At 39.6% G+C, this 11,682-nt stretch overlaps 1 protein-coding gene across 3 annotated transcripts; it reads right to left on the bottom strand.

Moving 5' to 3' along the window:
• Positions 1-328: 328 nt before the first annotated feature.
• Positions 329-6,541, bottom strand: LOC133527426 (uncharacterized). 3 transcript variants are annotated; one of them, XR_009800884.1, is made up of 4 exons: positions 5,272-6,541; positions 4,678-4,977; positions 3,815-4,045; positions 329-1,414 (listed from the first exon to the last, which is right to left on the bottom strand). XR_009800884.1 is itself a non-coding variant. In XM_061864436.1 (3 exons), the coding sequence occupies exons 1-3, from the start codon at positions 5,669-5,671 to the stop codon at positions 4,017-4,019; spliced, it is 729 nt and encodes a 242-aa protein (XP_061720420.1). In that variant the 5' UTR covers positions 5,672-6,541; the 3' UTR covers positions 329-4,016. The 3 variants fall into 3 exon arrangements, 2 of the variants coding, with proteins under 2 accessions (XP_061720420.1, XP_061720419.1); XM_061864436.1 differs by having other exon boundaries at positions 329-4,045; XM_061864435.1 differs by having other exon boundaries at positions 329-4,045; positions 5,272-5,930.
• Between the last annotated feature and the right edge of the window lie 5,141 nt (positions 6,542-11,682).

The raw sequence follows: 11,682 nt of genomic DNA on the forward strand, positions 1-11,682 counted from the left end.
GTAACAAAAATCAATAATGTCATAGTTTTTAAATAAAGAACATTTAGTTTATTTTTAATGTTGCTAACATTATTGCGCCTCGAGAATAAAATGAAATCCTATTAAATTAAAAGCGTATTAACATGAGCAACATTTAACATAAGTTAACAAGATATGCATAGTATACTAGAAGATAAGATAAACTTAAAGTTACATTTATGTTACGCACACGCTAAACATCATGTTATAATATTACATTTCAGTTCTATTTTACATTTACATTTTAAAGGCATGTTTAAGTTTAACATTTTAATTATTAACATTTAACAAAATTAAATAGCACTAAGACCGAGCGCATATAAATCAACCCATAGCTTAGTAGATGTAAACAAAAGCTCTTTGTTTACACTAAAAATAAATACATATGTATACCTTCATAATAGTTTATAAATCTATAGGCAGTACACATATTTTTGTGATTGACCTATTATGAGTATGACCATTTGCCAAGCGTACTTCGACTGCGCGTACTATACCGTCCTTTCCTGGAAACAAGTTAGTTACCCTCGCCATGGGCCACTCGAGAGGAGGTGAATTGTCGCTACGCAGTATGACTAAACTATCAATAGCTACATTTGGCGTAACCGATTGCCATTTAGGTCGGTTTTGTAATTGATTTAAATAATGCTTACTCCAATACTTCCAGAAGGTTTGCTTCATACAGGTTATGGTAGACCAGAACCTAAGCAAATTAGTGGGTTTATTACTTACATCTTGTTCTGGGTAAGTATTTAGAGGAGCACCAGTAAGGAAATGTCCTGGAGAGAGATATGAAAAGTCTTCTGGATCATTGCTTACCGCTGTAATGGGCCGGGCATTAAGTACGCCCTCTATCTCAACAAGCACGGAATTAAGCTGTTCCTAGGTGAGGAGACTTTTACCTACGACACGTTTAAGGTGGTGCTTCGCACTCTTCACTCCGCTTTCCCATATACCGCCAAACACCGGACTATAGCTAGGAATAAAATGAAATTGTATGCCCTTTTGAGCTGCGAATGAGGTCACAGTTTGTTTATGGGTTTGAGAAGCATGCAGGCGATACAACTCGGCTAATTTATTCCTTGCACCCTTGAATGTAGATGCATTATCACAAAAGACCTCGCTGGGCAGGTTACGACGCGCTATGAAGCGTTTGAAGCAAGCGAGAAAGCACTCGGTCGTTAAATCACTACAGAGCTCAAGATGTATAGCCTTGGTAGTGAAACATACGAACAGAGCTATGTATCCCTTTCCAATTACTGGTTTTCTGATGCGGCTATTCTTGACTGAGACCGGCCCAGCGAAGTCGAGGCCTACCCTCTGGAACACGCGCGAGGCAGTGACGCGTGCTGCAGGCAACGAACCCATCAGCTGAGCTGCTGCAGTCGCCTTCAGTCTGAAACATATTATACACTTATGTATAATCTTTTTTACAGTACGTAAACCATCTACTATCCAGAACCTTTGCCTTAGAGAACACAAGACTAACTTTTGTCCTGCATGTAGTAAACATATATGTTCATTTCTTATAAGCAAGTTTGTTATAGGCGACTGTTTTGGCAATATTGCCGGATGCTGTGCAGCATAAGGAAGCAATGCATTTTGCAATCGACCACCAACTCGTATGATGCCTTCGCCATCAAGGAAGGGAGTTAGTGGTTTTAAATTACCTTTAAGCTGCTTGCCAGATCGTAACATACTTAAGTCATCTGAAAAGAATTGAGCTTGCTCATGTTTAACTATTAACATGAGGGCCTTGTTGAGTTCGACTATAGTTAAGAAGCCTTTAAGATTCTCAGAAGTTGGTTTAACATTATTGCAAAACCTAAGGATATATGCAAGAACACGAGTCATTTTCGCTATAGTAGAGAACTTTTTTATTATTTGAAAGAGATCAGGGTCGTGCGTCGTGGTTGTAAGGCACAGAGCACTAGTATGATCAGGTTTCAGTTCTGGCAAATCGGTAGGCATGGGTGATTCTTCTGAAAAAATATAATTTTTATTATGCAGGAATATCGGGCCCCGCCACCATATGGCGTGGCCTGCGATATCTTGAGGCAAGAGACCCCTGCTGAGGCAATCCGCCGCATTGTCATTAGTGTTCACATAATGCCAATGATAGCCATCTGTCAACTCTTTGATGGCTCGGACCCTATTTGCGACGTATGTCAACAATTTTGCAACGTCTGTCTTTAGCCATGCCAGCACTATTTGACTGTCAGAGAAGAGATGGATTTCATGAATGTCTAATTTTATTGTCAGAGTGTCATGAACCCGTTTTACTAGACCAGATAAGAGCAAGCTAGCATTCAATTCAAGTCTTGCAGTACTAAGTAATTTCTTACATGGACTAATTCGAGACTTTGAACATAATAGCTCAGTACGTACATTATCATGCTCATCTATTGTGCGCAAGTACAAACAGCAGCCATAGGCCACTGACGAGGCATCAGCGAATCCAATCAGCTGATTGGCCACTGTTTGCTCTGACTTGACACAACGCGGTATGACTACTGGCTCCATCAGAGAGAGATCATCAATAAAGTCAGTCCATACTTTACGAATGTTATCTGGAGGAGTGGAATCCCAATTCAGATCATGAGCTGCCCATAACATTTGCATAATAACCTTTGCGCGAACGTAAACAGGACCTATTAGACCTAATGGATCGTAAAATTTGCTTATATAGCTCAAAATGTCGCGTTTACAATCGTTTGAACTATTGTATGGCTCAGGGCGTGTGCTTTTGAAGACATCAGACTTGACATCTAGGTGAATGCCTAGCGTCTTCACAAAGGCATGATCTTTTTGGAGATCTACTTCTCCTAAGTAGTGACTTTCTTTGGGTACACTCTCTAAGACTGGCATGCAATTCGAGGCCCATTTGTGCAAGTGAAAACTTCCCAGATTGAGCATATTGACCAACTGTGATTGCGTTTGTGCTAGTTCTTGTTCAGAGCTGCAAGATACTAGAATATCGTCAACATATGTGTTGTTTCTTATAGCTGACGCTGCCAATGGCATAGAATGTTCATTTCTTTCTGCAAGATCACTAAGACATTTTGTGGCTAACCAGGAACTTGGTTTCATGCCCTAAGTTACCGTGTTAAGTTGAATACACCTTATGTCATTATTTTTGGACTCTCGCCAAAGAATGTTTTGTAGTGATCGTTGAGCTGGATTTAAATTAACACAGCGGAACATTGATTTTATGTCACAAATAAAAAAGAGTTTGTCAGCTCTGAACAATATTAGTATGTCAAACAGATCTCTCTGCACCACAGGGCCATTTAGAAGCATATCATTCAAAGAAACTTTCTTATTTGTGCGCATTGAAGCGTCAAAAACACAACGGAGCTTTGTAGTCCGTGCTTCTAAGCGAATCACGGGGTGATGAGGGACAAAGTTCACAGGATCTAGTTAAATCATATTTATTTATGTCAATGTATTCTCCATGATTTAAATCAACATATTGATCTATAAATTTTTTGTATTCAGTGAAAAGAGCTTGATTTTTTGGCATGTGTAACCTCTTTTCTAGATTAAGAAACCTATTGAGTGCTAAGTGAAAAGATTCCCCTAACTCAGAGTTGATTTGCTCTAAAGGGACCTTGGTGGGCAGTGAGACCTCATATTTATTATCCACTAGCTTTGTGGTTTCCCTAAAAAGCTTTTCACAGTAATCTTGCTCTGGTAATTTTTCTGGAAAAATTTCAGGTACTTTTTCAGTTTCCCAAAATGCACTTAACTGTTCGCTTAAATTGTCATTGCATTTACTACAAAACAAAGATGTGACCTGATCAGAATTTCTTGCAGGTAGCTGCGTGCGGCCGGCAATGATTACGCCAAATGCTGTCTGCACAAGCGTAGGTCCTTGTGATGTAGCGGCACATGCTATTGAAGTACTCGTAGTTGCAGCACTCGAGGTTGTAATGCTCGGTGCTAAAGTACTTGCACTGCCTGCAGTCACTGTAGGCTGGAGGGTTGCTAGGTTTCCATTATTGGACTCCGGCTGTGTCAGGAGAATCTGGAAGAAGATACCAGCATCTAGCAATAAATCCACATCACTAGGCTTATTAAAGTCTTCATCGGCCAATTTGCAATTAGTAGGCAATGCAATGTGCGAGATATCAATAGGAATTTGTGGCAGTTTTGTTGTTATTTTATCAACAACATGGCAATTGACATTTACTTTGAATGGATAAACAGCAGAATGCACATCAAGATTTATGCATTTGTCAATCGCATGCTTAGTATTCTTGATACCAGTTATTTTAGAGTTAGTGTTTTGCATTGGTAACCCCAATATGTCTGCAATCTTTTGTGTTATAAACGATGCTTGTGAACAACCGTCTAATAAAGCTTTGCAATATATAGCTAACCCTGTCCTGGTAATTAGTTTCACACGAGCAGAAGGCAAGAGTATATGCGTTAGACTCGATGTTGCAGACAAAGTTACAGGAGTAGGAGACTCGTCTTGATGCAACAAGCTGTTATGCTGTAGCTTGCACACCTCACACCGAAAATGAAATTTACATTTGCGCTTGTGTTGCAACAAACAAATTTTGCATAAGTTGTTTGCTGAAGCAAACTCGATGCGTTTTTGAGCAGAAGCTAATTTAAAACTCGGGCAACTATATATTCTGTGTGCAGACTTACAATATAAACATTGCAGCTGAGGCTGATGCGCTGACGGCTTTGCTTGTGCAGTTATAGAATGACTGACAAAGCTCTGCGACGGCCCCTTCTGTACGTCAGTGTTCTCGAATGCTAGGGCACGTTTTTCCACGTATCCTAGGAATTCCTTTACCGTGGGTGACTCATTGTTATTTCGCTCCAGTTGAAATGCTCTGTAGGTAGGCAGGTCGATCTTCTTAGATAGGATGCAAATGATTATGGCATCCCACTTGTCTACAGGCTCACCCAAGTTTCGCAGAGCAGCAAGATGCTGTTTTACAACTGAAATAAAATTTCGTAAATTAGTGACATTAGATCGCGTGATTGTAGGCATATCTAGCAGTGTATTTACATGTTCTTGGGTAATTCGAACTTTATTATCGTATCGTTCTTTCAGCAAGCACAATGCTTCTGGGTAGCTGTTGTCTTCTAATGGTAGATTTTTTATTAAATCGAGCGGTTCATCGCTTAAAAAACCTTTAAGATAATATAGCTTTTGCACTGCTGAAAAAGAAGTACACTTATCGATCATGGCTGTGAACATGTTTATAAATTCGTAATATTCTGTGTATTTACCTGTGAATGTTTTTATCACGATCCGAGGCAGTTTGAGGTTCTCCGACTTTACACTTACGCCAGTTGCGCTGCTACTTGTGGCGTTCACTTGAGGATTGTCCCTTTGGCGGATAACATTTATGATGCTATCTAGCTGCGCTACCAACAAAATGTAGTTATCTTCCACCTCCTCGTCATCGCTGGCGAGGGTAGCTGGTGGGGAAGAAAAAAGCGAGGCAACCTTGCTAGTAAGGCGTTCATAGTCAGAAAAGGCATCCAAAAGTCTAGCCCTTTTTACTGTAACTAATTCTATCGGTGAATTTATGAGCGCTTCGCGGTCAAGGCTGTTTTTCAAGCGCGTGATAGAGGCTTTAGCGCGACCTCGCGCCGCTATGGCTTCTTTCTGTTCAGCCTCTGACATTTTTACGATTACAATTTTGTATAAAATGCCTTAAACAATCACTAATACACTTAAATATTACAATTTCACACTACTGGAATACACCAATACACGACTAATTTACTAAATATGTTTTTCGGTAAAGAAATTAAATAGTTCAAACACGAAACGGATAATGGCGTCGTCACGTCAGTGGCTGTGAGTTGAAGCGCAGTGTGTTGCGTTCTCGGCGTTCACGTACGGCGCTGCGATTGGTCGAGGAGCTAGTCGCACTCGATGACTGCGCAATGCTGCCGCCCGCACAAGCACGAAGGGATGCGTTCAAGATTGCACGTTGACCACAATGTAGACGAAACGATTTAAATGTTGCTTGCACGCGCTTTCATGATAGCGCTAGTTGGTGCATCATTGCGTTATATGAATCTTGCGTTTTTCTTCGTATTGCGCCGCTCAGCCTTGCAAGACGACGAAAGAAAAAACGATATATTACAATTATTCTTCTTTAATTGCGCCGTCGGCGAGAAAAAAAATGTATTACTGCATTCTTTATCCTTTTATATAGCGCCGCTCGGCTTTTCATTCAAGTCGACGAGATAAAGAATGATTTCTGACCTTCAATGTAATTTACTGCGTGATTCCATCTTCGGCGCTGATCTTTTCCGTTGAAGGACCATATGTCGGAGCCATGGTCAGATGGAGCTGAGTGGACTGTAGGTATTTATAGTTAAAAGATGTACTAGGGAAAATAAATATTTATTTCAGCTGAAATAAATGGAAGCACGTTACATTTCGAAGGTATTATGAAGAGTGTTTCTATAGTAACAAAAATCAATAATGTCATAGTTTTTAAATAAAGAACATTTAGTTTATTTTTAATGTTGCTAACAATCAGATCTTTTTGTGGAAGTTTCAGCCACGTCTAAAGTGCAACACAATAAATGTCTATGGCCCTGACTATGCGGACATTAGCCTATTCTCCTCGTACCCGCCTCCGCACCCACTTGTGTTCTACCTCCGCTACTGCTATAATACAATCAGCATTAAAAGTAGCGAATCAGACTACGCGTCAGCTTAACGAAAAGAACAGTTACTACTACTACTACTAAGTATAGAGATTTATTTATATTTTGGTAAAATATTCAAGGGTAGCAGATACTTTTGGCACGTTGTTTCATCCAAACGAAATGGAGTTGTCATTACCAAACTATAATGCAGGCAGAATGATGGCAGGTGGCTTAAAATGTTAACGCAATGGTTGCCGCTTTCGGATGAAAGAAGGGCCTGGCGTCCGTTGGCTCGTTGGGTGGACGACATTCGGAAGCTTGTTGGTCACTTCTGGATGAAATTAGTTCAGGACCGGAACAAGTAGAAATAGAAAATGGAAATAGAAAAATATTTATTTGGCATGAAAACAACAAAGTACCTAAATAATTACACGTACACCAAATAGAATGCCGCTCAGCATAAGCCGTGTATTTTAGACGCGGCACTGATTTTCAGGGCAAGTGGCGTACTAGAAGAGAGGCCTAATATGCTCAGCAGTGGGCGATAAAGGACTGATATGATGATGATGAATAAGAATAAGAAAGTTTTTATTGTCCACTGTGTAGGTATACATATAGATGATCTGTACAAAAAATGGTATCAACAGCTGCCCTTTGCGAACATACAATATAATTCTTAAAACTACTATTAACTAATTATTTACATTTTGTCGCCACATTGCATCGTCAAAAAATTCTTTAAGATTGTAGTACACTTTCTCAATCAGCCATTTCTTTAACCTATACTTAAAAATATTACCTTGCAACATTTTTAATTCGTTAGGTAGTTCATTAAAAACACGTATTGCCGTTAAAAATGTGCTCTTGTAATACATCGTATTGTTAGCCATTGGACGCAGTAAATTAAATTTATATTGGGACCTTATATTTTCTTTTAACGAGTTTTTGGTAATAAAATAGTGTGGGTAATTTTTAACAAATAGACATAATTCCATTATATATATACCGGTAAGAGTGAGAAGACCCTTTTTTTAAAAAAATACTTCGAAGCGAATGTTGGTAATGCAAGCGGTATATGGTGCGTATACATCTCTTCTGTAAAATAAAAGTAGACTGTACATCGACAGAGTTTCCCCAGTAAATGATACCATATGTTAATAATGGATACACATCCCCGAAATAGGCATTTCTAACGATATTGTTCTCTGAACATGTTGCAGATAATATTGACAAAGCGTAGCAATTGCTAGAAATGCTATTGTTAATCGTTTTAATGTGAGCTTTCCAACTTAAATGGGTATCAATGGTCACTCCTAGAAAACGAATACTCTCTACTTCTTGTACCAAAACTCCAGCTTCGCTAATGTTTAATGATATGGGAGTTGATTTAAAGTTTCTAAACTGCATTAGCTTCGTTTTGCTTAATGGTGATGGTGATGTTTCATCTGCTACTTTAGGTGCCGACTATATCAGCCACCGCTCTTGCTTGTGTTCTGAGCCGCGTTGGGAGTGCAACACACTGCGTGCACGACCCTGACTCTGCGGACGCTCGCCTTAGGCCTTCAACAGACGGGAAATATTATTTACGAGACATAGATAGCTAATTATATTCTAGTTTTTGAAAACCTTTTTTTTAAATCTAAGAAACATGATTATGATTAACGAGTGTGGACTTGAAGTAATTTTAATTAGAACTTGCTTAATCAATAATTAATAATAAGCAGAAATATAAGTAAATATGTATGATGAATAAAGATATAATAATAAATGAATCTAGAAGGGATCGCTTATAGGTATACTTATTGCCTTTTTACTACAAAGGCGGATTTGTTACAGTCGAAGAATTTAAGTACCATTTCGTACCTTCAGTGGCTAAGCTAAGCTAAGGCCGCTTAGGGGGTGGCGAGCAGGGCAGTCGCCCGGGGCCTCGCGCCAGCGAGGGCCTTGCATCAATCCGATCACATGTTTACAAGGGCCTCGCAGAGCAGATATTTCAAGGGGCCGCCCGGGGCCTCGCGATGGTTAAAGCCGCCACTGCGTACCTTGTCAGATAATCAATATGAAAACCACTAGAAACTTCATACTATTTTCACTATGACAGGTACGAAATGGTACTGAAATTAAATTTCACCGTACGTCCTACAGGTAAAGGAACCTTATGGTTGTTGGCGCTTGCGTCGTTTAGTATCGGGGCATCGTTCATAACAGCATAAGCGCCGCCCATTACCATATATCTAAGACCTTAAGGACAATAAGAATGGAGCCAGTACAGCGGTGTCACGCACACAAATTCGAGCCCAACGCCACAACGCGATTGGTTGATGAGATCGCATCACGCGCGCGATTGGTCGCAACTAGTTGCGTTAGACTGCAAGACTGGCTCGAATTTGTGAGTGACACCACTGAACTAGCATCATTCTTAGTGCCCGTAAGGATGTCTGTGAAGTTGGCATATCAAAGTCAATTTTTTTATTCCTTTTGTAACTAAATGATATGCTAGTGTGTGAAAGTTAGCATATCATTTGGTAAAAATCCATAGTATTGGTTTGAATGATAAAAACGCTAGAACTATTGATATAAAGTATCAGGAACTCTAGAACTATGGTGCATGCTAACAGAACTCCAATAAAAACGTGATCTGCTAGTCTTTGATATGCCAACTTCACAGATATCCCGTAAGGCCCGTCCTTAGATACGAGTATATGTCAATGGCGTCGACCGTCTACATAATATATCTATAATGTATGTTGTCCGTATAATATATCTTCTGTCACAGACATTGTGTACATAACGGGATTAACCATACCATAAATGTATTTTACAGTACATATGGGGCTACTTTATAGCACTAGTGCGAGAAGTAGCATATTACGTTACTGTGTCGAACATTTAAAGGGCCATATGTACTGTAAAACGTTGTACGATACATGTGCGAATAGGTAATTCGCAACTCGTGTCGATTTAAAACACTCCCTTCGGTCGTGTTTTAATTTATCGCCACTCGTTTCGAATTTCCTATTTTTCGCACTTGTATCGTAATGTACTATTTTACAAGCTTTGATTTACGAGTAACTTGCCCTGTTAGTATGTTAGTTGGTTAGTGTGACTCAAATCTGGGAAGCTAGATTTGACCCAATTCCCTATTTCCGATAGAGCTGAAAATTTGCATACATATGTAAGTCGGGTGACAAAACTATATTATGATAACATCGAGCTGATCTGATGACGGAGACAGGAGGTGGCCATAGGAAGTCTGTGATGAAACAACGCAACACAATTGATTGGGGTTTTTAGAATTGTCTCGATAAAAAGTACAGTCAACGATAAAAGCTTGTACCATAAATCATATTTCTGGGTTTTTGGATCTAATGGCGTATCATAATGGTCAAGCGTGAGCCGGACTGGCCCTAAGGAAAACATTAAATTATTTTATGTGGCAAACGAAAACACGAATCGCCTGGTGATAAACAAATACCGTCGCCCATAGACAATTTTAACACCAGAGAGGTTACAAGTGCATTGCCGGCATAATTATGACTGGTGTACGCTTTTTTCTTCAAAAATGTATCGGAACTTTGTAAAAAAATCTGTAATGACACGCAACCCGCAGGGCGTAAATCGGATTTTTTTCTACATATTTTTTCAGTAGTGGTGTGCGGTGTGGCCGATCCTTTAAGACTGTTGTATGCTAAGTAGTATCGCCTGTTTCTTATCTACATAATCTTAGTCGGATATGTAGATAAAATTCCATACGATTGCACTCAAGCGGCATTCATTCATGAAAATGAAATCTTTTACTTTTTTGTTTTATTTATTAAATTTCTTTAGTTATGTCAACATGTCTAGCATGTCTAGTCAGGTCACTAGAGCTAGACCAAGATAACTCTGCAAAGATTTGGACAGCACACACTGTGCAAGTGTTATTTATACGTCATCATTTCATAGATCGACGCCTTTCTTAACAACTGGCCAGAAACAGCGTAAAATCGGGAGTTAAGGAGAACTGAGAATGATTTTGCCCAGCAGTGGGGCACTCAATTAGGCTAGGTATAAAAATCGCAGAAGCTTTAAAATAAAACTTGCACAGTCTGGGCTGTCAAAGTCGCTGCAGACTTATCTTGGTCTACCTTGCCTACGAAGCGGGACGTCCGGGGTTCAAATCCTGGTAGGTCACTCACTCTGGCTTTCTATGTTTTAAAGTGTTTATCTGTATCTATCTATTACATACATAATATCATAGTCTATCATCTGCAGTCTGTTAGTCTAAAATCCAGCAAAAATTAACATTAAAATTCAGGCCTATTAGTGTAAAATTGACCCATAATATTTATTTGTTACAATGCCTTTAATTACAATACTCGTTCGTCTTTACGAAAGACAAGACGCTTTCCAGATATAGATTTTCGTACATTCCCGCCTGTTGTAACAGGCAAGTTATTGTACGAAAGTCTATCTGGGAAGTGTCTCTGCTTCAGCGTTGTTTATGTGTTGAGTGAAGGGCGAGCGATGTCCTACTGGTTACTAAATAACTACACTAAAATGCTTATGGAACAGCGGCCTTGGCTTTTTATTGCGGCCGCGACATTACTCCCGCAAATCTCGAAATCTATGCTACTGCCCGGAATTTTGGCTTTGCAGCAGTAATGTCGCACTGCAATACTGCAGCAGTAATGTTGGTGCAGTCTGATATCGAATTACAGCTTTAAGTTTATCGACTGAGTGAAGGGCGAGCGATGCCCTGCTGGTTACACTGAAAATGCTAATGAAGCGGCCTTGGCTGTTTATTGTGATGACTATACCTCATTATGCCAGTAGGTATGCATGTCTTTTAAACGTATATATGTAGTTTCAAGCAGAAAATAAAATGGTGTGCAAAGTTGCAATAAATCAATGATTGTGTCCCATAGGTAAATCGGTTAATTATTTAATGGGTGATGAAATCTTCTTCAACCTAGCGTTTTCCCAGCCTAGCGCCAGGGTCCGCTTTCCTACTTAATCTTGTCCACTTTGCCCGGTCTTCGGCATCCT

Source organism: Cydia pomonella, chromosome 18 (assembly GCF_033807575.1).
Source record: "Cydia pomonella isolate Wapato2018A chromosome 18, ilCydPomo1, whole genome shotgun sequence".
In the NCBI taxonomy this organism is placed as follows: Eukaryota; Metazoa; Arthropoda; class Insecta; order Lepidoptera; family Tortricidae; genus Cydia; species Cydia pomonella.

What these genes read in the sequence shown, in the direction of transcription:
- LOC133527426 (XM_061864435.1), bottom strand. Translation starts at nt 3,108, where the DNA reads ATGAAACCAAGTTCCTGGTTAGCCACAAAATGTCTTAGTGATCTTGCA.